The sequence below is a fragment of the Crassostrea angulata genome, chromosome 7 (assembly GCF_025612915.1).
Source record: "Crassostrea angulata isolate pt1a10 chromosome 7, ASM2561291v2, whole genome shotgun sequence".
Lineage (NCBI taxonomy): Eukaryota > Metazoa > Mollusca > Bivalvia > Ostreida > Ostreidae > Magallana > Magallana angulata.
This window is the reverse complement of record NC_069117.1, coordinates 17,103,819-17,131,361: the sequence shown is the minus strand read 5'-3', so window position 1 is coordinate 17,131,361 and position 27,543 is coordinate 17,103,819. Positions and strand designations below refer to the sequence as shown.

The 27,543-nt window shown below is 33.0% G+C and overlaps 1 protein-coding gene across 8 annotated transcripts in view; it reads left to right on the top strand.

The window, feature by feature from the left end:
* Positions 1 to 21,361, top strand: part of LOC128155814 (innexin unc-9-like) — a 56,882-nt gene extending 35,521 nt beyond the window's left edge. For 7 of the 8 annotated variants that reach the window (XM_052817680.1, XM_052817681.1, XM_052817684.1 and 4 more), the window contains one exon: positions 16,431 to 21,361. In XM_052817680.1, the coding sequence (XP_052673640.1) occupies positions 16,431 to 17,634 (1,204 nt within the window). In that variant the 3' untranslated portion in view covers positions 17,635 to 21,361. Of the gene's footprint in view, positions 1 to 8,344; positions 9,618 to 16,430 lie in introns of those variants that run through there. The other variant, XM_052817679.1, reaches the window with a different exon arrangement.
* The last annotated feature ends 6,182 nt before the right edge of the window (positions 21,362 to 27,543 follow it).

The window sequence follows — 27,543 nt, the reverse complement described above, 5'->3', positions numbered from 1 at the left end:
GTTATCCTCGTAGTAACTAATCTGTTTCAATTTTGGATTAATATCTCAAGTTAGAGCAAGCAAACTAACAACTGTTTTAGTTTGCATGGTATAATAACTCACTTCTTGTACTATACTAATAAGATAAATGTCAATGTCTCAAGCACTAACAAATGTCTAATCAACTTCATAACGAAATTTTAAGATTGCATGAACTCTTAATATACTAGTGTATATATATTAAAATCTTATTCATTCATCAAAATTGTTCAAAATTTAGACATCCTGAAGATTCGACGATATCGGTATAAATTTTCCACTTCATTGCCCAAAACACTTTGAAGTCAAACTTTTAAAATAATTCTGCTATCCTTATGAATATTTGATCATTGTAATTTCATTCCTGAAATTCGCACTAAGTTATAAAATCAATTTGGATACTATGAGCGAAATTTGAAGAAAGAAAATGAACTTATCTAATTGCTACGATAATTTAAAACAAGCATCAATCACACAAATATGCAGGAGAATTTTTAAAAAATTGACTTTTCATTTTTATTGCTTAAAACCATATAACTTCGTTGAATTGTTGATGGAAGGAGAGGAAAGTAGGATTGCAGGGGAAAACTTTTTAAAAATAAAAATCCTTCAAAACATTAATTCATATGATGAAACTGAAAAATTGATGGCCTGAAGTTCAAAGTCTTCACATAAAATTATAAACGGAAATTTGATGTGACTGACTTAAGATATAATATGCATATTTTGCGAATACACATACTTTCATGTGGGGAATACACCTGGAAAAATCTATATTTTAAATATCTGCGTCCCTATGAAGTTCAGATTTCCGGAAATTGATGAATTAATTATTCATCCACCCTTACTTATCTGATTGAAATTATAGATTTTCATTTTATACACTTTAATTGCTTTCCACCAATAAACGTAATTAAATACAACAATCATATGCTCGGCCAATAAAGAGAACAAATTTTACAAACTCTAATTAAACCATCTCTCTAGTATATTAATTATAATCATTAAATTGAAAGCTTTTAGTAAAAATTCACCTTCACGATTGAAGTCGAGATTGTAACTTAATCCTTTTTAGCGTAAGTTTAAAGAATTTGCAATTAGTTACAATAAAAAGAAAAAATCCCGAACCAATCCTATGTTCTTCAAAGCAAATAAAAAATCCAATTCTTTTACCTTTTGGTCTGAACATTTCGTTAAATTGCGTAAACTAAATAACGTGCGCTGCATTTTCTAGCAGATAAGAACAAAAGAGAATTGTTTTCACCCGAATAAAACTGTTGATAATTACAATCTCATTTGCTAAACAGCTAACCAATACCTGGTTGGTGCGTTATCTCGGACTTTCAAGATGAACTGTTGGTAATTGCTTGTTGAACAGCAAAACAAACTAAAGATTGTGATTATTTCTTCAATCTACCCACAACAAGAGTTTGTTCAGTAGCGGAAAATACCTCCTAAGCCCCATAATTTTTTCTTTACCTTTTTGCCGCTGAAAACACAAAATTTTAGGATGCAGCTGCAGAGAAAATGCAAAGGGTACTTGTTTGGAAAAATTGGGTCAAATAAGCTTATTGCACCAGTTTAAAATTTGGCTTAGAAACACAGCGCTGGCTATTAAACCCTTATTTGTTAACCTTGTCGGATTAATTTTATGACTTGTCCTAAATTTTACATTACTTAACATTTCATAAAAACAGATTAACACTGATAAGGAATAATTGCTTTTCCAAAATAAGATAGCGGGCCTTTGATTATTTCCTCCCTGTATTTCCCTTTTAGCCTTGGCAAGAATAATTTCCGTCATTTTGCAAAATAATTTTGTCAAAACCGACCAAATGTACTGATAACGAATGATATTGAAATAAAGTTTCCTCCAGGTATAATCATTCATCTTACTGAAAGTCTAGAAAAAATGTCAAAACAGAGTATGGTGTCATTGACGTATTGCCGGGGATATGCTAGGCTGGGCTAGTCTCTAAACAACAGTGTACATTGGCAATTAGAAAGCATCCCACATTTCCTACAGCAAAACACAGAAGTCAACATATAAATTGATAGCTTATTATAATTTGCTAGCTAGATTTCATCGCTAACGGAAGCTTCAAATCTGATTAGAATAAAACAGACTGTTTCGTGGTAACTGTAACATAAAAAATTTAAAAATTACAGAATTCTAAACTTATTACTATAACAATCAGTTTAAAATCAAAGAACTTTAATCTAAATATGACAATTAAGGTTGTTATGTAAGTTTAAAATTATGTGAGATATAACTTTTAATGTAGCATGACTACGCAACTGGATACTTGACGGGGCATTTTGGATATTAAATTAGGCTGGTAAATCATGACGAAATTGTTAAAAAAAACTTTCATATACTTCTTGTAATTGTCTAACAAATAGAATTTGGCCAAACTATGTTATTTTTTTTAAAAAGAGCAAAACCGCAGCAATGGTAAAGGGGTTTATGCACTTAAAAATGTTCTGGTAGCTTTGCCGTATACATAGAGATAAATATATACAATACAATTTATACATGCGGATTTTGAATATAATTCAAATGTCCTAAATTTTTTAATTTGACACCATATTTAACATTTTCTTACGATTTTTGCATTAAACTGTAGTTGACAATTCATTTTCTTCAAGAAATCAGATAAATGTGATAAACGAATGCAAAAAACATGTATTTTATTCATAAACTCTTTGACATACAGGTATATTCCTGAAACCAATTTTAAACAATAAGCCACAAAAATGGACCGGGTCGGAGAGTGAGGTTTATCACATATACCGACTTATCACCATGCTTCATCGTCAGTTCTAAAAAAAGGTGTTTTTATCGACATTTTCTCTTGAAATTGAATACTTTTGATGAGTTCACGATTTACGTATGGTTTTAGTCGATCTTATATGTATTTGCTCAAGTTTGATTTTTTCATGCGGCTATTCAATATTATGTCCATTCAATGCTCATCCGATGGCGTTTGGAATGCGATTTTATTATAAATTTACGAATTAAATTTTATACAATATTCAGAAAGAGTACACGTACTAGTTTTTTTTTGTTTTTTGGGGGGTCTTTCAACTCTCGATGGAATATAAGGCAAAAACTCTGAAAGGGCCTACAGTTTTTGCTTCAACACACCCATTTTGTGAAAAATCACTTAACATCTTATATCAAATTAATGTACAAGTACACATGGAAAAGAATTACCGTGACAGGGTTACAGAAATACATGTTGATCAGTTAATTACAAGGTGCCAAAATACTTCACTGATACTACAATACCTGGTCAGTATACTTAGGAAACCGAGGAAAAGATGTAAAACAAACAAACAAACAAACAACCCTGTAAGGAGCATGCATATGTGACGATCTAAAGTTCGAATTATTTTTGAAATAATTTTAAGGGATAATACATAGTCAATAAATAACCAATCCATCTATATAAAAATGTTAAACACGGATCTCCAGCCAAAATAAAGATTTCATAAGTTGTACATGTATCATCTCTTTTGAAGATTATAATTAACCATCTGTTTCAATACCAAATTTCAATATCGTTTTTAAACTGCTTCAAAACGCAAAGGAACCGGCTGTCTTCTATATATTGACATATACAAGAAAAAGGTATATTGCCAAATAAGTGGAAGCCACCCTTCTGGCACCACTGTCTCTCAACTACTTTTAAAAGGATTGTAGAAGTTTCTTCCTCTCACTCTTTATTGAATTAGAAATTTTTTTAAAGGATTAAAAATCGAAAAAAATACTTTTTGTATATTTATGAGAGTATAGTTTATATTGTTTAAGCCTATCCCCGAGGTTAACAGTCAGAATTATTTCAAAAAGAATATAGATAATAAAATTTGTACAGGATTAAACATGAGATGAATTAATAATGACGATGGAATTAAAAAGCAGAAAGAAAGATAACTCGAACTAAATTTATGATTGCAATATTTCTGATATATTTAGTCTGAAAATTAAATATACCAGAGGCATGAAGTGGACAATATTTATTTTTTTTTTAGTTTTTGACTATATTGATATCAAGTAAAATGTTACTAATAAAACCAACATTTCGTTAGCCGTTTACTTTGTTTAAATAGTTGTATTGAAACAGTGAGTATTTTTCATCGATTACCATTTCGTCAGTCAAAATAACGTTGGTTAAACAAACTAATCATTAATCTTTCCGATACCACCCACCTATGCTATCCTTTGGGCTGACCAATTAATAGTACGATGAAAGAAAGTGAATGCACACACATAATGCCCCCAGAAACACCAATATATAATGATTTATCTAACTGATATTTCGGTAACATTTTTGAGAGAAAAAAAATCAATTTCTTTATCACATTCAAGTGTTAGGTAATTATATGAGACGTTTGATTAAATACTAGTGTCAAGAAAAGTGTTATACTAGGAGACGGACGCGAATCATAACGCTACTAATCTGCAATCATCAACGGTAAAAATGTAATTTAAAAAAAGAGGGATTTATATGTATTTGTGCATGAAATGATGAATAATGCGTGATTAAATCAACACTTTGAGATGTATATAGAAAATTATTTCATATAAATGTATTATGTACACAATCATCCCCGAGTTATGACTTAAACGAAATCAACTTAGAATAAGCAAGCCTCTATAGATCTTACATGTTTTTATGTCCATTTTTTTAATATTTATGAAACATTATTGATATGCATAAAATATCCTTCATTGGAGAGCATGTTTCATTTATTTATTTTATTATTATTTTTTGACAACCCAAATGATGACATTAAAACGCATTATTTACGATCTGATAAGATATTAGTATCAATGTATCACAAAAAGCATGTACAGTTCTGTTGATTATTGCAGTACAGTAAACAATGTCACCTCTTTAGCAATGATTTAGAATTAAATCCAGTTCTTTTGCATGACAGTGGACACGTCGAGTGATTTGACCTATTTTGCAGTGAATTGGGTTGCAGTGTACACGAACTTGTAGTTAGGAGGGATGGATGGTTGCGTCCATTTTTAGACTATTTTTATCTCCTTGAGAAGAAGAAGAGTTATGTATAAAGATACAACGAGTGTTTAAATTCAAACTTCAGTGAATTTTTCTACATTTTTAGTTAATAGCTTCAAAATTAATATTTGTTGATTACCCAGCTTCCTTATACAATTTTTAAAATCTCTCTTTACACTATGATATTCGTCAAGCTGGACTTTAAAATGAATTAAAATCATAGCTGTTAAATCAGAGTTTCTTCTCTTTAGGTTAATTATATTTAGGAGTTAAGTTTTTCTTTAAGCAAAATCCCTTTTATGGAGTTGTCAAATAAGTGGCAATTCTTTGTTTGAAAGTGTTGGAAACACTGCATCAGTGAAATGTGAACAGCATTATCTAGTCTGCTTCCGCGGAATATAGTATTCCGATAAAAAATTTAATTTTATGGCGGACATCAGTTGAACGTCACTTTTAAAAGGTATACTAAATAACCGTTATAAAAGTATAATTTTCACGACTTCATCCATATAAAAAAAAGCTTGGTATATTCCAAGTAACACTCTCTCGTAAAAAGTCGTATATAAAAAGAATATTTCAAATCAATAAGCATAGAAATCTGCATGGGACAATTGTTTTATTGATATAACATTTTAGAGTAAAGAGGTTTTTGGATTGATTTACTTTGAGATTGGTTTATTGCACTATCCTGTCAAAAGTTCAAACGACATGTTAAATGGTTCCAAGAAGCTATTCCATCTATTTTGAAAGCTACATTTGTGTGTGGGCGAGACTCTGTTAGTCTGCCGTCTTGGTCAGCATACCTTTATACAAAAACCCTTTGTATAAGTCTCACTCCTTTCTTTGTTTAACATAGTCATTTATTTGTCTTTCTATTTAGACGCAATAGATATAAATGACTGATATTTGATTTTGGTGTGAGGAATAGGCAAATTAAATTAACTCCCTATTTGTAATTTGCAATTGAACCCTTTGTAGAATGGTTCCAGGCTAGGTGAGAAGAAATTTATTGACGGTTAAAATTGGTGCTATTTACTTGTTTTTCTCCCTAGAAATAGAACTGACGTACTTTTAAAGTCTATACGATATAGAAAACAATTGTAAATATTTCCCGTGTTAATAACCATTATTTATATCAAATATTTATTTTACGTACACTTTAAAGAGTCGCAAAATCACCTCATTTATTTTCAGTGTGTGTTTTAATTTGCATATATGATGAAGAAACTCAATCATATCAAGGATGCAGTTTTCCTTTTTGTCTTTGTCATAAATAATGATGAAAATAGATCAGTATACTAGTATGTCTGCTTCAGAATAGTCTCAATATTTAAAATGCTTAAGTTTTGTAGATATAAACGAAGTTGTTCTATCCAACTGTGTATTAATTTTGTCAAGTTTCTTGTATTTGGGGTTCTTGATTTCTGTTTTTTGTTGGGATTTTTTTAAATCAGGAGTTTGAAAATGAATTTGAGTTTGAAAATATATGTTGTTAACACCATGCAGTTTTTTTTTCTTGTTTGATATAATCTTTCGACATCTACCCAAAGTAGCAAATCGATGCTGACTGTGGTGTTTGGTTGAGATAAATAAAAGTTAGCTTTTGTTGTTGCCGAAACTCTGAAAAACTGGCGCCTCAGTCAAATAAATTGTTTATAAAACAAAAAAGTTCTCGAAACACTGTTATAATTTGTATTCAGTTTGTCTAAAATTGCCATTAGCCGACAAGTGCAAGTTCTCATGATTAAATTCAAATGAAAATATCATAGTATTTGTATTGGTCGGTGTCACTTACACCAAGGACTAAGATTGCCCTGTCGTCAAAATTCAGTTATGTCATAATACCGTCTCTTTAGTCGATCCTTTAGATAGTACTAACTCCAAGATGTACTTAAGAACCCTAAATAGAAATATCATTTGTATATTAAAAAACCAGAACAGCCAAAACATGACAAACGTGTTAGAAATATGTTGTAGCAATGTGAAAGTAACTTCTTTGGAAGCTATTATGTCAAGCTTACGCTGTAACTAATTGGGTTGAGCCCAAAGTTAGTTATAACTTGGTTATGTGCATGTGAATATGGCATTTTGAATAATTGATAAATACTTAAAATGAAACCAGTATTAGCATAATAGGAGTCAAACAATTCCCTGTGTTAAGTATACTAGAAGTAAAAAAAAGTAGCTTAACTCATCCTGTGAATTATTAGCACGGTTACGTCATTTTCTGTTTTGTAAGGGTTATGTCATTTGAAAACAGACAGTGTCTATATTGCTGGATTACATTAAAGTCAGTTTTAACCTATTTCAATAAAAGACAATATTCGAATGCATTGAAAACAACCTAAAGAAAATAAATACCACCACTTCTATTAGAAGCGCAAAGGCTGTCTATACACCCACTTTACAACTTAATCAACTGATAAAAAACGATTCCCAATGCAATAGCAATGAATGTCACTTTTAAAATTACAGAGCGGGAATAAAACCCGTTTTGCACACTGCGAATGCACTTGGTAAGCTATTAATATGTTTGTTGCATTGAAAATTGAATTTTACACGAGACGCGCGAAATGAAAATTGTTTTTACCACCCAGATTAAATGGCGTGTCGGGAAAAGAACCATGGCGGAGATGGCCGTATCAATTAGACCTGACGTCGACTGATTTCCGATCCCGACTTATGTAAATTTGATCCGAACAAAGTGATTTAAGTGGCAAGCACCATATTATTAAGCAGGGGACACGATTTATTATGGCCGATGTTTATTTATACCAATTTACTCCCATGAATAATTGCACCGAGCGTGGTTTTAGGGGATTAAAACAGTCCTCTCGATGATGTTAACAAAGTTTCTGATTCGGCTGCAGAAACCTTCAGTGGGAACGAAACAAGTCCTTTGGTAGATATGGAAGTTATCCTATTGATATCGCCTGTTTAGTCACCATGAGCAGATAATTGCTGGGAATGTGTCGGGGGATGGTGATGTCCCGGTCGGTTTCACTGGTCGATATTATTCATACGACAGAACCTGAAAAGTGTCAATTGACAGATGCATGTGATTTGCGACGAAACAATCACTACACAAGATAGCGCCAGATATACAGTAAATAACAAATGTATTTTACACAACATTATCAAGCCTGGTTCTTCTGCAGTAATTGTAGCTCCCAGAACGCCGTAATCAATACTCATTTCCCCAGCGTTCACCTGAAAGCATCTTGTCGTTTTGGCCGCGCGTCTTTGTTGCTACGAGTTTGAAAACTTGGTCCGTTGCGCAGCTTCCCGACGCGAGGTAGTATATTGCCGGAATAACCTACATTGACATCTTTCTGAGAGAAGCAATCAAAATCTATTTCTTTAATTCATGCGATATGAATCAATGGCCGATCGATGTTTTGCACAGATATGCAAACGCGTTTTCATGAAGTAAGACGTATTGATATTTCACTCATTTAAACATTGCGATACTAAACTGAGCTCGCTTCAGATCCGATACATTAACTGGAGTAATCGAATAAACAATTTATTGACTCTTCCTCTATGGTTTTTACCGATCCAGGACCATCAGCATTCAGCAACGAAGTTTCTGAGCGGTTTTTGTTCAATTTCAATAGACATATGGATCTGACATTGTTTAAGCGAATCGTTAAAGTTTGTCCTGGTGAGAATGTGTAAAATATTGATGTGTTTCGGGTATACATCCACAATTTACTAAGATCCATTGTTGCATTCGCCTGGACGTGTACGACCTATTTGGATATAATTGATTAACTTACCAATGTGACACGTGAGAGATCGAGATGCTGCATTAATACAGCTTTAGTGGTTTTTAGTCATTAGTCATATACCTTTTTCCCTTGGTGCCATAGTCGCAATCTTGACTAGTAAAGGTTATTGTTGATAGTCAGTCCAAGTGATCCCGACATATTCAAACATGTTTCCGAGATTTTAAAACATCGATAGTCGAGGAGTTAGGTTTAGTGTGGATGTGATTCCCTACTGTGTACTTTGTTTTATTGGTGGCTAGTTAAATGCGCCAACAAAACCAATATTTTTCATCAGAATCCATTACGGGAGGCAAAACTTGCAAGATTTTGTTGGACAGTTTTGTAGTGATGTGTAAAAAGTGAATTTAAATGGGCTTTTTTCTTAACACAACGAGAAGAAAGTAGATTCTTTGTGACGGTTTTCATCCAGCCGGATGAGAAATCGCACATGAAAAGCCATCCCATCGGGAGTCTTTGTAGCCAAGGAATTAGCATCTTGTAGGAGAAAATCTTCACCAATTTATTGATCATATTTAGGGATTAAACAGAAAATGTCGAAGAAAAGCTTTAGTGGTTGACCCGAGAAATAGTTTGAATCAAACGTCTTTCCATTCCATTTCCTTCGCCATCACGGGCTCTGTACTTATGTTAAGGACTGACTCTCGGGGCTGAATCAGAATGTGCCCGCTCTCTAGTCAGGCTTTTCCTGTTGTTGATACGGGCCAACGATGAAATGCACCTTCTTTGGAAAGAAATCTGTGTCCAAAGAAGATTTATACGTAAAAAAAGAAGAAATGATGTAAGTAAAATTAGCACAACAGTACCAAATGATCACATTTATTAAATTGACGGGCTTTGCAAGAGTCTTGATTTCTTAAAGCATCCAACATTGCCTCGCTCTAGTCATTTGTTCATTAACTACAACGTAGTGCTTGTTTGCATATACACTGCGCACATGCAACATGTGTCATTTTAGTGATTTTAGGTGTGCGCAGTTTTCTTGCATTGTTTGTCAGAAATCCCGTTTAAGGTACAATGAGAAGGAGTAATCGACTTTGGGGCAATCGTTCTCCGATCTACCAGCAGGTTTGCGAGGGGGGTCTCACCTTATTATACTTTGTTGAATATTGACTTCACACAGAAAAGGATGAAGGAAGTAACCTTCACTGTTTTGTGGTTTTCTACAGTTTTATTTGTTCAGGTCTTTGTATTCAAGATGAAACATTGTGTTTGATCAGTTCTATAGGAAGGATACTTGTGGTTTGGCTTTTAGGAATGCAAAATCAAAACGAATATTCAAGGTGAAAACCTGTATTGTGAATGATAAAGAGTCCCACAATTCAAAGTACACAGAATCGAGACCCGTTTAATTAATCAGCGATGATCATTTGTAGAAAAGAAATGAAACTTCATTCGTTCACATGAAATCGTTGTGCCTGCAGGGTAACAGTATCATAAATGACAAATTAATCAGCAGGCATGTTAATTGATTAATGCCGTTGCCGTTGCCCTTCCCTCAATCGCAAATCCGAAAAAAGGGAGTTCATAGGTATCGCTTTTCTTTGAAGCAGCAGGTCTCTGAACGTTACACTTGAAAAATCGGGACATTTCCGTGTCCATATCTTCCATTTTAATCACTATCGGAAGGTCGTTGCAGCTACCCACTCGGAAACATTACTCGAGTCAACGTGGAATTTGGTCTGGCTGCCATGTGTAAATGGACCAATCCCGTAACGCCCATACCTGTCTTGAAATATTGATGTCCCTGTACTTTCTGGTGTGTCATTCTAGGCCATACCACGTGACTACCCTTAAACCAGTGCTCCGGATTTTTTCCCTTTTTATCGGAAAGACATGGAAGCTTTCCCGAATAGGATTATGCTGGTTCAAGTATTAATAGCCTTCTGCATGAAAGGCGAGTATAGTACCATTTGGTGAAAGGGTACAAGGGATTCGTGTACTTAATATTCGACTTTTTACAGAACAGTCTAACTGAAGCTGATTTAGCCATCGCTAGCATTGTGCATGTGCGGGTTGGTGAGGAAAAGTGATTTTGTATAATGTGTCACACTCATCCATTAGCTGATTAAGCCTTAATTTACCTAATTATGAGTCTCTCATGATCAGTAGTGACTTTATTTCCAATTCTTTTCTTCAAATACCTAGGCCTGACATACACTAGGTCCCACGTGGGCTTTTTTTGTCCCTTAGTCTATGGGTTATGTTCCCACCTCTTTTTAATCATTTGTTCTTTACTAGAACAAATATTTTCTTTATAAGGTCATCATCCTAATGAACGAATTATAAAAATCAGAAGTATGGATTTTCTCGCCATATCAATAAATAGCAAAGGAGTGTTATGCACCATATGTAAGGAAAACCTGCAGACAGTTTTTTCATTGTTTCATTAGATCAATGAAAAATAACAAAGTCTTAATGTTTCTAAAAAAATTGGGACTTCTCTTGAGGCCATGTTCTTTATCAGCAATTGATTTTTGACTACAAGGTGTGGTTCTCTAATTTTTACGAAAAGAAAAGCTGCAAGAGAACAAAAACGATGCGCATTCTAATCCGTCTTTATTTTTTCTTATTCAATTATGCCCACATTTATCAAGGATTGTATCAAGAAGGACCATTTTTTTGCATTTGTAATAGAAGTTTATTTGATATCATTGAATTAACGCTTTGTTCAATGGAGAGTATAGTTAAATCATACCAGATCAACAACTTATCTTAAATTTATCCAGTAAAGTGTGAACTATATTACAATATCAGCAGATCTTAATATTTTGAAGCTTTTTTGGCCAACACAGAAACGGATTCAAAATTCTGTTCTAAATGTTGTAGTCTAATTTTATTTTTTTATGACCTTTTGAATTCTTTCTCAAGCCTCTAAAACCCTGACCATTAGAAGGAACTGTGTTGAGAGACGTCCTCTAATAACCCTCAAAGAAGAAAAACGCCACATATAGAGATGCTTGATGTAGAAAAAATAAACTTTGAAGGGTTAACATAATGTGATTACTTTCGCTGTGTAGAGCTCTCAGTAGTTTCTGACATCAGCTTTCCCGAGCGCTTAATATCTCGGCCGCGATGAATACACTTTTCTCTAAGTGTTTCATAAATATTCCCTCGTGCTCGATAGGGAATCCTTGGATAGGATTTCGCGTGTATTCTAAACGCAATCTTGATTCCTATTTTCCTTTATTGTTTTTAACATCATAGGATTTCCCTTGGCTTCCAATAATAAATTCATAGGGTATAATGAATTAATTGGCAAATCTCCACTGTAAATTTCAAAACAGTGAAATATCTCCAACAATATCGGTTTATTTAGCTCTAACTTCATGATGAGTCAACATTTCCTGACGTCATATTTAGAGCCTTGTTAGCTCCATTCTTCTATCGTCTTGGTATAACAGGTTATGTTAAAAAATCTATTATTCTTATGTTTGTTTTAAATACCCTTTACTGAAGTTATAATTTCTTTAAACCCCAGAACGCTTAATTTCTTCGTTAACAGAAATTATTTGGGATTTTACACTGTCTGATATCTGTACCTGTAACTTTTTTTTCTTTTTCAAAAAGGTGCGAAAAAAATATGAAAGAGTTTGAACGTGACTAGCTTCTTGTCAATATTTTTAGAGTATGTTTTTAGAGCAATTAACGCAACCCGAAACCAAAAATATGTGAATATAGGTGCAAGGTGTTAAATATGCATACATCTAAGTGCTAATTAATATTTCCTTCAAACAAGACAAAGTAATTCGTGTTCTAGTCCAATTCCTTTTCATTGTATGGCAGGCCAATTAATCATTCTAAAATTAGACATATTTTATCATCTATAAATAAAATATAACCTTCTAAAATGAAACCTTTGCAATGTCCATGAAACCGTGTGTCAGTTTCTCTCGGGGCAAAATCTTCATTTCGTTGCGAAAATCAATTTCTTTCTTCTTTGGTCGGGTACTGAATATGGATATCTCGTGGCTGAAATATTCATTACTTACACATATGGCATCTAATACATTTTCGTCATCAAACAATTAAGAGGCGTCTGCTAACTGTTTGGGTGATTTATTGAAGTTGTGAATTATTAATGACTTGATACATTTCTTCCATGATTCCCACCAATTAAAACAAGACGCCCGGTAAAATGTACCCGAGTTTCCATGGTTACATGAGCTACAAAGGAATATACTGAGTGTACCTTGATAAACTTTTTTTGTTTAATTTTGAATTTATTTTCACTTTTGTAATATTTTATCATACATAAGGTAGAAAATACCAAATGCACAAATCTTCAGAATAAATGATATCACGAATTTTTTACTCTAAATTTTCTTGCATATATGTTAAAAGAAGTAAGATGATTAGATGTGTTTCTGACCCAATGCAAACCATTGAGATTTTAACCTATAAAATAAATTATAAATCTTCTCGTTCGGTCAAAAATGACATCAGGGTATTTAAAATGTTTAAGTCATTCTTTAAGTGGTTTTGTTACTGTATGTATGACTGATTGAAAATTTTAATATGTTTATTATTTTACTCTTTTCTTTCTCGAATTTATGTCATAATTTAGAAGTCTGAATTTCAAGAATGCAGAAATGTTTCTGTTTATACCGGTCAAACTTATTCACACATATAGTCTGTTACATTGTGCATTCCATAAGTGTCGGACTGGTATTTACGTGGACTATGTTGTACCTCTATCTGGTTGGAGATTTTTAAATTGTTCAACAACCCCATTAGAGTGTTGACACAAAATCAGAATACCGGGCTTTGACCAGTTTGTTTTTCTCCTAAAACTTTCAAAGTGATCTTTGGATATTTGCCTAAAATGGAAAAAAACCGGAGTGCATTTTTATAGTAGTGGAAAGATGAAGGAAAGGAATTGATAATCAATATTATACGCTCACCCCATTTTGTTCGAAGAGGTAAAGAAAGAAAAATGAGTAGGGCTTGGAAAAAGAAATAAATTGATTATCACCCTTGCCTGTTCAAACATGCCATCATCTAAATCATTTGCATATTTATACACATTTCTCATTTAATTACAATCGAAAACGCAATGTCTTATGCTTCATAATGATAAAATCGGTTGGTAATTATTTGGCAAACCTTTCCCCAATGCAAGTCGAGATTTGCCATTTCTCACGTGTAATACGTCTGCCTCAAACCTTTGGAAGAAAAATTCATTTGAGAAAAATCATATTTTTATACTATTGTTAAGTTACAATCCAAATTTGATTTTTTTAGTTCATTTTGAGGTTCATTATCTAATATGCAGACAATGTAACCATTGGTTCATTTATATATGAACATAATAACCTCCATAACAGATATGTCTGGAAAAATCGATACAAGTCAGTGAATTAGCGTCAAAAAAGTATTTCTTTCTTAATTTTGAACAGTACCTTAGATATGATTGAATTGAATAAAGAGAATGAAAAGGAATAAATTATGACATTTAAAGATTTTATTTGCAATAGATTAAATATCTTTTATGCCTTATTGCTCGATAACCTTGCTTCTTATCATTTACTATGCAAACCTGTAATTATATTGATTCTGAGAAGATTTTACAACTTAATGTTTTTAAGAAATACTGATCACAACTATTTAAAGATTTTCAAAACATTTCATCCTATAATTATCAACACATTATATTGAAATCAATGTCTTTTAAATACTTGTTAATTAAAATGTCATCTAAATGTTGAGTTATTGGAATAAGTTGTTTTGCGTTGTAAGCAAGCGTATGTTGATGAGAAAAGTTATAACCTACAAAGTTATTACCCTCATTTGTTCCCTTTAATGATTCTCTAGATGTAACGCCTGCCATTGTTAATTATTCTTTCAGGTTTGATTTACGCTATGTTATTGGTTATGGTATACTTTTAAGTCCTTGTTGTTGCACCCCCCCCCCCTTCCTTCTTTTTTCTTTCAACAAAATACAAAAGATATTACAAATGACAAACTTTAAGGGTTCTTGGCATACATTTTGATAGATGTGTTATCAATGATATGTTCAAATAAGATTAAAATAACGAAACAAAAACATGTAGTGATAATTTCTGTAAAATCATTTCCATTAGAAATCCGAAAGTAAGAAATTTGATGTTAAATAACGAAGGTACAAGTATTTTGATTGAAATTATATTTTTTTTAAATATCAGTTTCAACATTATAGGTGTGAAATGTAAACAATAGTTAAGCGGTGATTACTAAATCAAAAGATCAGTGAAACATGAAGTGATTATCAAAAAGTTTTAAAAGCTACAGCAAACAGATTTCTCGAATCCTATTTATTTCTAGAATAAATTATAAAAGCCTACTCGAACACACTTGTCTTTGCTCTAAATTGATTTGCAGTCTGTCTGTTAAGTGGTTTTTGATTGGCTAGTGTGAAAGCAGCGACGTCTTGTTTAGGATTTTAGTTAAATTAACACCCGTGAATTCCTGGGTAGAGAAACAAAACCTAAAAACTGTTTAATTATACTTCGTGTAAACCTCCCTTTTGTGTATTTATCCTGTGGGCGCCAAGTATTCAATTTATAAAACTTGACACTACTTTGAAATACTTTAAAACGGAAAAGAGAATCTGCAGTCTGATTAAATTCAAGACGGATTCCATTATAATTCAAGCGATCGATGGCATTTCTAAATTGATTGGCTGATGGTTAACCAAGCTCAGGTCCGATCGATGCCTACCTGGGTTCTGCAACACAATGCACAAATTTACAACAAAAAAACATGTGCTGAAATGGACCTGGTTTGTTCCATTACACATACTCTATGCTAATGGTACACGTCATATATCGATTTCGTTGGGTAATTTTTGTGTAAAATGAGTTGGAATTTGATGAAATAGAAATATCAATACTACAAAGACTCATAGAAAAATCAAACGCGCCATCATTCAGATTGAAAAATAACATTATGCAAACAATAATGGGGTCCTGATGAGCCATATTGGTGATGTTAAGATTTTAGTACTTTTAAACACATGACTGATTGCTGATTGATTTTAAAGTCACGAGGAAAAGTGACTAATATTTTGGATAATAATCAAAGAATCCTGGAATTTATTAATATTTTGCATAATTGATGTCGGTTTTGTTTAGCATCCATAGGAATTTGTAAGCGTATTATTACTTTTTTCATTAACTGGTAAACAATGTTGAAATTGTATAACATATCATACCGATTGCGTTTGGAAAAATCAGGTCTAGAAAGCGAAAACACTGCAATAAAATTCACTTATCAGACTTATATTACACACTAATTCTTGTCATCACCTTTGTACAGATCTAAAAAGTCTTCCTGATAACTGGCTCTTAACGCTGGCCACGTAATGCTCTTACAAGAGATGTGCCAGTGCTAACACTAACATCTTTTATAAAACACTTAACTACGCAGAATTAACAAAGCTTGATCCACAAGATTCTCTCTAAATAAGAATTTCTGTTAAATTTTAGAAATTAAACAACTTTGTTTTACTTGATTTCCAGAGTGAATTGTGCTTAATAACATGAATCTGTCTGAATTCAGTGATTGTTTTTCAACCTGAGAAACCATAAACCGAGTTAACTCTTTTTCATTGCAGGCTTGATAGTGTCCTAGGAAGCTTCGCCACGTACGCCCGGCTCAAAGGCCGGTATGACGACGATTGGATAGATAGACTTAATCATCTATACACCACCATCATCTTCATTATCTTTACAATCGTCGTCAGCACCAAGCAGTATGTCGGAGAACCAATTCATTGCTGGTGCCCAGCAGAATTCATGGAATCGATGGTGGACTATACGAACAATGTCTGTTGGATCCAAAACACGTACTACGTGCACGTGGATGACGACATTCCGAAGACGCAGCTCGCACGAGAGGATCGCCAAATTAAGTATTACCAGTGGGTACCGATGATACTGCTATTCCAAGCTTTATTGTTTAAAGTCCCTTGTATCTTATGGCGCATCTTGACCGCTTCCGCGGGGGTCAATTTGGATAAGATTGTGACGTTGGCGGCAGAGACCCAGTACATATCACCAGAGGATCGAGAAAAGACGATTAAACACATCGTGCGATACATGGACCGATGGTTAGAGAACGCTAGAGAGTACCGATCAGGGTGTTTTATACGCTTGCGACAAACGATTTCCAAATACTGTTGTATTGTCTGTGGTAAAAGATATGGGAATTATCTGGTGACTATATATATGATCATCAAATTACTGTATATGACAAATGCAATCGGTCAACTGTTTATCCTGAATGAATTTCTGGGTACAAACTACAATGCATACGGTTTGGAGGTGATGCAGCATTTGGCCGAAGGCATCGAAATGGTGGATTCCATCCGATTTCCTCGAGTAACCCTGTGTGATTTTAAAATTCGAAAACTCGCAACCGTGCAACAGTACACCGTCCAGTGTGTGTTGCCTATTAATCTTTTTAATGAAAAGATATTCATTTTCATTTGGTTTTGGCTAGTGTTTGTTGCTGTATTAAGTTCGGCTAATTTCTTAGTATGGTGTTACACTATGATATTCAGACAGCATCGGGTACGCTACTTAAAGAAATTCTTACGCATCAATGATTGCTATAAGTCAGAACTTGACAAAAAGATGGCTGTTAAGTTTGCTGAGCAATATCTGAGACAGGATGGCATATTTGTTCTCAGACTTGTAGGGAAAAATGCCAATGACGTATTAGTTAGCGAAATAATACTTCAACTATGGACACACTATAGAGGCAAACCTTTGTTTAAACATGCCAACCAAATGAGTGATGACAACAGCAATGTCTGACTAACCGCGCATAAACTGCTTAAATTGGTGAAGAGTCAGTATTTGATGTATCCCTGCCAAGACGGTACTCCGAACTGTGACGTCATAAAGATGGACACGTCATCAAACGGGTACCTGCGAAACGAACAGTTTGAGACAGAAGTCTAAGACTTGTTAAGTTTCATAAAAACGTCCATGATTCCTATTGTAGTCTACAATTTTTTCGATAGGTTGATATATATGCAAAATAATATGCATCTGTATTATGTTGTAGCAATAATAATTTTTTTCAGATAAATTGCAAATGATTTCCCAATGGATTTCAAGAATTTTTTTCTTGAAAATGTAGTTTCTTTAGATTTTTTTTCGAAACTGTCAACAATTCTACGTAAAATTTGTTATATTTTTTTTTAAATCATTCAAAAACCACTAATTATATAACGTCTGGTAGTCTACAGTTTATAGTACATGTACATTTAGGTTCATCCAGGCGTTAAAATGCCCATTTTCTGGGCAATTTTATTTGAAAGAAGTAATATTCAGAATAATCATTAGAAAAAAAAATTTACATTTAATATTTTGATCTTAAAATGAGTAAACATATCTGTAAAATGTGGCTATATTGCCTTGTCACTGGACGGAAATGTTTGTGGACTAAATTGCCCGTGTTAAGCCAAATATCTGACAAGTTTGCAATGTTCGATCAGCCATCTACTTTATCACTCATTTAACGATTATGTAATGATAACCATTAACGTTGAAGGCAATCTCAAAAAGAGTCCATACCCAATGATCATTTACAAGTCAAAATATCAAAGTAGCCAGGTCTACTAGATATTGCCAAAATTGCCCCACTGCCAATTGATCTCGAATTACTGTCTCAGAAAACCATGTTATAATAAAATCCAAAGGCAGTCATTTTTATGTTTATTTACATTTTTAACACGACCCTTAATGCCTTAGCTTGCTTTTATTGTTCGAGAAACTGTGATTTAGATATTGCCAAGGCATCTTGACATGCAATATATAGAATTCATGACAGGCAGATTTAAAAAATCTTTCAATTAAAAAAAAAATTGCAGAAGATAGAAACGTTTTCAATAAAAAATATTAGCATGGATTGATACGAGATTTTAAGCGAGATGAAAATGCACAAAGCAGTTTTTGTTAGTCCGGAGTCGTGAAGTCTCCTATCATCTGTCAAAACGGAAAAATTTTATCGTTAGCTGTTATTAACAGATATCTCTGGTTTGTTCATATAAGGTTTGTCATTTCATGATTTGGGTATAAAATCAATTATTGTAATATATTGCTCTGTTGCTGCAAGGCTTTTTGGTACATTATCACAGTGAATGATTTTACTTCCTTGCAGAAATAATCTGTCGTTTTGTCTTTTTGCAACAAGTCAAATTGTAATTTTGACGACCTGGCAGGTATAGATTGTTATTTTTTGGACTCCTGAGACTAAAGAGTTCACATCCCAGTTACAGTTCACTTGCCTTTGATCCTGTCTTTCTTCAAATTTGAATTCACTCCTCCTCAGGTTTGCACACGTAAGCAGAGAAATCAATATGCTCCTTAGATATTGATTATGTCTTTTCGACTTATTTAGTTTGCCGATCTATGATGATTAAATGGTTAGAATCAATCGATTATTTTTGTTTTATTGTCAATGCATGCTACATTCTAACACAGCCAATGTTTGTATGATATTTTACGTGGGTTTGATACTTGCATATTTATTGACACACTATGAAAAATACATTGTTAGTCTCCCCTTGAAGTCCATAATACTCTAATTCGCTACCGTATTGCATATCTGTTAAAGTCTTTAAGAGACAATCGGCTTCTATATATAAACATCTTCATTATTACATAGTTCAATGATTCTTCTGAGAAAATCTATAGGAGAAAACAATTTTCTTGGTTTGGGGTTAAAAAATGTCCATGTACTTAGATGTCGGTGTACTCTTTCTGACAGTTGGTAGCTATTGTATAATTTTCAGCCAAGAGTTAAAAAACAGTGGTATCCAGATACAGTATTAAAAACAGTTTAGATTGATTAGAAATGTAGAAATATTTGTTAAGAGTGTATCATTACTTCTCTTTCTTACATGATCTAGAGACTTCATGATGTATTTATCTAAAATTCCCCAAATCCGGGAAAAGATAAATACAGATATACATCTCTTGTATCATCCGGAGGAGTAGTGGTACCGAATGGAAAGTTTATATCTAGTGTTAATCAAATCAACAGATTAATTTATTGGTTTCCAGGTCTTCGGAGACTTTAGCCACACCGATGTCTGGGTTGCAAACTTCCGTTCGTTGCATAATACTGTATGAAATTGTTAAGATTTTAAAAACTTATGTCTTGTTGTACATATGTGGTTGTGAATACACCATACTTGTTGGGAGTGTTTGAACAAGTTTTCGGGTTTTGATTATTATTTAGATAATAGATTAGACAATATATGTATACCCAGAATTAGCTTGTGATGTTGTATAGTTGAGGACCAATTGTTACAAAGTCCTCAATTGAAATATGAAAATTATGTTTTGTGAAATAAAAAATTTCAATGTAAAAGTGCAATAATGATTAAGTATAAGGCTTCATCAGTTGTCAATTTCATACAAACGATTTCGATTGTTTAAAGTAACGAATTTACGATGATTGATTCGAAAAATCTGCTTTTTTTAAACAAATATAATTAATTAGTTACCAAATCACGCATAATCAAAGGACATCAACATTTGAAAAAATTGAAATTATTTATTATTATTATTATATTTATTATTTTAAATTTATTTTGTGAAGATTAAAGAATGACTTATCATAAAGAAACAATGATAGATTAATGAAAATTGAAATTAATTGAACAAAACAAAATCACAATTGATGTGGACTTGAATAATTAATAAGTTTCGTCTTTCATATGCATTAACTCGTCATTTCCCAAGTTTATTCACTCTTTATTTTGAATTGCAATTTCTTTTAATCTATGCAATATTAGCATATTGCATATTCAGCCATGTGACATGAAAGTTTGCGTTATTTTAGTGATTCATAAGAAATTCATAACTTCTCAGATCTTTTTTTTTATCGTTGATATCATCATGCTATAGAAATTCTTTGCCCAGCTTTATTCTTCTTTTGTTTCATATACTACCATCAGAGCGTTTTCCATGTAAGAACGAGAAAGTCGTTTGTAGCAGAGTGGTTTGCACAACCATTGATTAAATGTGGCATGACTGTTCTCATTTTTTTGTATCTAAAGAAAATCATTGAAATTAAGATGTACGGCTTGCAACTGTTCCCAGGGGCGTAATGAATTGTTTTCTCCGGACAGGCCATTCCGTTCCACTCTCTGAAGCGATGCTATTTATGTTGATATCCTTCAATCACGTGTACTTCGTGACAATAAATTATTTACTGTATGGGGTAAGCTTACCAGTCATTGGGATAGATAGGCCATGTTGAGAACGCAATTTTCATCTATCACGTAATGCCTAGTCTTAGTTTTTTTTAATGAGCAGACATTTGCCTTTCTTTCTGTGTAGCGTTATGACATTCTGTTGATCATGCTGCCTCAGTTCCACCTGATGATATGTGATGCTTTAGATGAACCCATTAAGTTTGACGTGCAATGTTGAATTTTGTGTACATATAGTGCATTGCAAATATCTTTCTTTGAAGTCATTTGTTCCAGTGTTTTTTTACCATGAATAAACATGACCAAAAGTGGTACTTTGAGTTTATCATTTACTTTACTCTTTCTAAAGTCAATAACTTTGTTCTTGAACGGGAGTTGCCGTATGTTTTTCCATTCAGCAATCTCAACCAATATAACCTGGCCAAATGAACATCTATCTAATGTAAATACAAGTACATTTATACAAGAGAAACTTTCAAGTATTATGCCTTAAAGAATCTGCCTTCAAAACGATTATGATTTTTAATTATCGTATCTTTGTCAATTTGCGCCATCTGTGGGTAACATTATTGTAAGTCGCAAGTTTTCAAAAAAAGAAAAAAAAAAGAGAGAAATAAATTCTTGTGTCTATTCGGCAAGTAATCCTACAAAACAAGAACTTGTATTGACAAATTGCGTATTTATCTTGATTATGTCTAGACAGTACAAAATTGAACCTGGATGTGCGTAAATGAGTTACGGGTACTCTGTCATCATTACGTCATTATTACGGATATATCTAAATCAGCTCAATTTAAATTCTCCTGAGATCTATTTTCTACGATCATTTGGAATTTTAAAAAAAACTTCTTCAACTCGTTTTCATTTTCGGGAGGAATAAATATTAGGTAATCGTTTAAGAGGAGACTTTCATGATGTTTGTGAAGAAACATTTTTTTAATATGATCTAATAATATTATGTTTGTGAATTAAAAACTGGGTTGCGTTAAGACATAACATCTTCCAAAGAGACAACGCTTATACATCGCGTCCGTATAATCGTGTCTGTGGTATAGAAGATGTCTCAACTACAAACAGACTTAAATGAAACCTTCCAACACCAAAGGCCTCTCAATCCTCTATTTTTCTCTTTACAAGGAGTGGCACACGAAATCCCAAAACGGATGGACTAAGGATGCTTCTGTAAGAAAAACAACCAAGGTCATCTTGATTCTAATTGCAGTGCATTTTTAAACTCATTACCAAATCTATAGGCTGTGATTTAGAAACGTTTTTGAACATGCACCGATTAAGTTCGTGTAACATTCGCATGTTTAGTTTGTATAACGACGTGTTTTGCTTTGATTGAAGTTAAGATGATATAGTTTTCAATTAAGTCTAGACAGATAAAACTAAAGGTAGGTCTGTAACAAGCACACTTCTGTGAAATTCTTTAATCTGTGAATTGCGTAGAAGACAACGCCGTCTGTCGACAAAAAAGGATTTCACAGCAAATCCCCTCTCAACTCGAGCTTGCAATATCATCACGTCATTTGGTAAATACCTGACAGATTTAAAAAAAATGGTTTACACTTTATCATATTCTATGTTAAGTACGTATGATTGCAACACTTTTGTTTGGAAACAATTTCAGACTTTGAGTCAATGCATGGATGCTACCGATAAGGAAGATAACTTTACATATTGTCATCTTGGTTGTTACTGAACCCATGTCAAAATCCCACAGCATGCAAAAAGTTAAGATTCTTTCCAATGTTTTTCAAGCTATTTTTGATATAAAAGAACATTGAACCAATCAGCTATAACTGAAACATAAAAGGCAGACCAAAATTCCAGAAACCTCTTACATCTATCGCGAAGCGTCTTTTAACGGTTGCTTAGACCGACTCTACGAGGCAGTGCCCCTCTAAATCATGACCAAACAAACCGAGATTGGCCTATAATTGCGTTTTAAGGGCCGCTGACCGTGTGTAGCCCTCATTTTCTCAGACTACCACAGACTTTACACTTAGCCCGTGGTATATATTACTATTACAGTAAATTCTTAGATAGTCTTCTGCATCTTTCCAACTTTGGTGAGCTCCTGTAATTGATTCCGTCCTCACGGACATGCGGTCTATTTCTTCCAAAGATACCGTGCTAATTAGGTCTGTTCGGGCCATTTTGCTTCTTCCAAGACTCCCCTCCATCCAATTGAACTAGTTCTCGGTGTAAAGCAAAACTTCCCTCTTGAATACCTAGAGAATAATTAAATTTTGTGGGCTTGGTGCCGTTTTTGTGGTTGCCTGATGATAAATAGAAGGAAAAAATATTTAATCGCTAAATGGCATTCATGTGCATGTTTTTCATTTCTTCCATATGGGCTTAAGCAATGAAAATTAGAAAACTGAAGGCTTATAATGTACTCTATCATTTTTCAGTACCCACAGGAATCAGCCGAGTGCCGTTTACGTAATTCAGTATTTTAAGGTTCATCACGGAATTATTTTCATGGAAATATCATTAGATTACATGGGGAACCTAGGTTTTCTGTCGCAGACAAAAATGTTCAGCCTACTCTTTTTTCCATTTTCAATTATTCTCAAATTTCATAATTTTATCTCTTTTCTATATGTTGACCCATTTACACATGCGCATTCGATTCTGGGCGAGTTGGGTTCTCGTCAGATAGAGAAATTACATTCTTGGTAACCTTAGTTTCTATCAATAAATGAAAAAATAATTGACAAAACCATTCACTTATTTTATGACATAAACAATGAAGCCACTCAACCTCCTATATGACACGACGTCTCTCCGAGGTATAGTTATAGATCCGGAAAATGAACAGTGCACGGATCAGTTTTCTTTTCAAGTCACATTCAGAATCGATATCTCTTTGGTTCTTAAAGCTACCTTAATGAATGACATTATAACTAGAACTGCTCATCGTCGAGAGCAACTTTGCCTCAAATCAGCCCATCCTATGAAATGAGTTGATGCATCAAACACAGAAAAACAAAGAACATACATAATTCATCAGTGAACGTGTGTGTTATTGTTCTTAGAACAATAATGGAATATTGATGAGCTGGATACTTGAAGGTAACAAATGGAGTGACCTCTCGACTTACGAGCCAAAATCTATGAAGCAAATTAAATCTTCTACATTTTAAAAAAAATGTATGTACAGAAATTCAATGTTATATACAAAACGGTATTCCTTCTACTTTCCCACCTTTATGCAGATCAAGACCCCATGGACCACATTGCACACCTGAGCAACGATTCAAGTAACTGTATAGCTTAACTACGTATAGGTATAGTAAAAGTTTGATTCGTAAACTCAAACGATGCCATGACGAGCAATTTTTTTTTACAGATTAAATATCAATTCTGTGTAAGAATCAAATTTTATACAGGGGTCTATGCGCGCCAAATTCACAAAATTGAGCTAAACATAGTATCACATTTGATAAATTAGGTTTATCGACTGGTAACAATAGTTTACGAACCGGAAACTATAGTTAACGGTTCGTTAACTATAGTTTTCATCTGTAAAACTATATTTAACGGTTGTAAACTATAGTTAACTAATGATATTCTAAGTTTATCTATCTGCAAATAAAGTTATCAATAGATTACCGTCGTAACTAAAGTGTATTGTCCGTTAACTTTAGTTTACAACCGTTAAACCTAGTTTATCGACTGTGAAGCTATGATTAGCTCATTTTTGTTAATTTGGAGTGTCATAGGGGTCTGGTTATGCATAGACACCAAAAAAACCCACATACACTTTATAATTGGTTGCAATTACAATTGCAACTAGAACTGTCCTAATGGGACTAATGCCCCCGCAAGGCTAATTTCCAATGGGACGTCTAATTGAATTGAATAATAAAGGTTTGGAACACATACAAAAAAAAAATTCTAGTATTGTAAAAAAAAAAAAAAAATTAGTTAACAAAGAAAAATTAAAATCAGAATTGTCAGAATTTCACTGTAAATACATATCTATAACAGTAATACATTTACAAATGTATGTATCTGATGATATTTTTTTTTTTATTTAATTGATTTAAAGAAAATCCAACAAAATGACAATAACCCCTCCCTTTGCAGTAAATGGAAATACCGGTAGCCAAGCAATGCTCTTCTGTTGATAAAACTTTCATTGTCTTTCCAATAAGTCTTGACAGATGCAATTAGTTGTTTCAAATTTTCCGCACTTTCTCCTATGGCACAATGGAACTCCATATCAGAAAATTGATCCCATAGGACTATGATTTTCTTTGATGAGCTTGTTAAATTTAATAAACTCCCAAAACATTACCATAATTACCATACTATGTATAAATATGTAAAAAAAAGAAAATTTAATATTACAAACAATTTTAAAATTGACAAAACACTACGATCATATCAGTAATTTTAAATTTCATTTAAATTAATGCCCAATAGGGTCACTTCATCAATTTACTTTACTAATAAATTTAAACAACAATAAAAATAGTTTAACTTCTTTATTAATAATGATATTATTTATTTCCTTATAATGGTAGAAACTTTTGGTTTACATGAAACAGTTTTAAAATAGCCCCAAAACCATCACCCATTTTACAGATTATCAATTTCCCCTAAACACATGCTCCATCTGAACCATGGCTCAGATAATGGCTCCCTTGGGACAAATGAATTCAGCCACAGTTGTCTTTGATGTTCTTATTAGCTCCTAAGAATTTATCATTGACAAACAAAAACTTTGCATTGTCAGTTGATAGAATACTTATAAAAAATAAAAAAAAAATTATTAATTAAGACATAAAGACAAAAAACATCCATCTGGATGTATTTACATAAATATATTTTAGAGTGTTTTTATACTATTAATTAATTAAATCTGTAAGGATTACCTCCCTAACTTTTCAACATTAGTGTACAATATATAGAATAAGGAAAATGAAAACTGCCATAAAATCATTAAATCTTGTCTGATCTTAAAAAAAATTGCAGGTGCACATCTTCAGATGGTGTTCAACATATGTACAAATTTTCAAACTGTTCCATGCAGTATTTAAAAATTCACTAGGGAGGACAAAGTTGCGTCTACAGACAGACGGACAGACAGACAGACGGACAGGGTGAAACCAATATACCCCCCCCCCCCCAAACTTCGTTTGCGGGGGTATAATGATAACCGTGGCTAATGATGGAAAAAGTGTCTACTGTGAAGCCATATACATGTACTTGTAATAAGGTTTTGACCAATGATATAAGCTATAAAAGATGTAAACTAGGGTTACTATAAAAATTCCACATCACTGTCAACGTCCTTACGATATACATAGAATATGGAAATCGACATCCGTTGCCATGGTAACAAAGCCAAGAAATAGAAAAAATGGAACATTAAAAGCAATTATTTTTTACCATAGTTATTTTATTATTATTATTAAATCGTGGCAAAATTCAAAATTCTTACTTTTTAAAATCCTAAGCAACGGCATGCAATTAATTAGATATAAACTAGACCTAAACCTACCTCAATCTCCATTTTGTTTTCACAACGTTCCCGAGTGGCATGATGTGGAAGGACATGAAAATTCCGTATACATATGTACTAGTTTGCTTCCATATTAACTTGACAAATAAAAAAGCTTCATTTTTTAAGAATAATTTTTCAACATACAATAAAACAAGGTTATAGCGAAGTCGTAGGGACCAGTAGATTTACTCTCTGTTTTCGTAATTTGTTATATCTGTATAACGAATAAGTAATATTACGTATGTCTAATGCCATATACAGGTTTTCTTCCACAGTTCTATCATTTGTGCTTATTGAGGCAATATTTAGCAATAACGTCTTTGGAAACACAAAATTATCGTATTGTAAATTGAAGGATTTATGGGGAAATAAATTGATTCAAACATGTCTTTTACAGTGTTGCAGCCGAAGGGCTTTATAATATATTTTATCACGCCCCACTGTATTTGATCATCTTATAATATTTAAGGAATGACTTCATTTATATAATTTTCAGCAACTGCACGATTAAAAAGTCATTGATGAACTGTATTGGACTATACGTTACAAAACCAATTCATAGTGTTAACACAGACAAAGACGTTGGAAAATGTAAATATAACTTATTACAAATTAAGTAATCATGTTTACGTAATTTGTAGAAAAAGATGTAAATTTCGTTATAATTCAACTCCATCGTCTCTCAAAATCAATTTGCTATATCCGTAAAATTGTTCTAATCGAGTTTGATATACATGTAAACATAAAATTTTACAAAGATTTGTTGGGAATTTTGCCTGGGACTCTACAAAACGTCACTTTATCCAAAATTTCACTATATCTATGTTCGCTCTAAACGAGTTTTACTGTACTTCTTTGTAAATAGGCCCTCCATCCCCATCCCCATTGATTCACCATACATGTATCTTGTGGACTATTTTTGATGAAATTTTGTCTGTCCCTCCTTTTGTTTCTCTTTGTAATGCTTTAAAC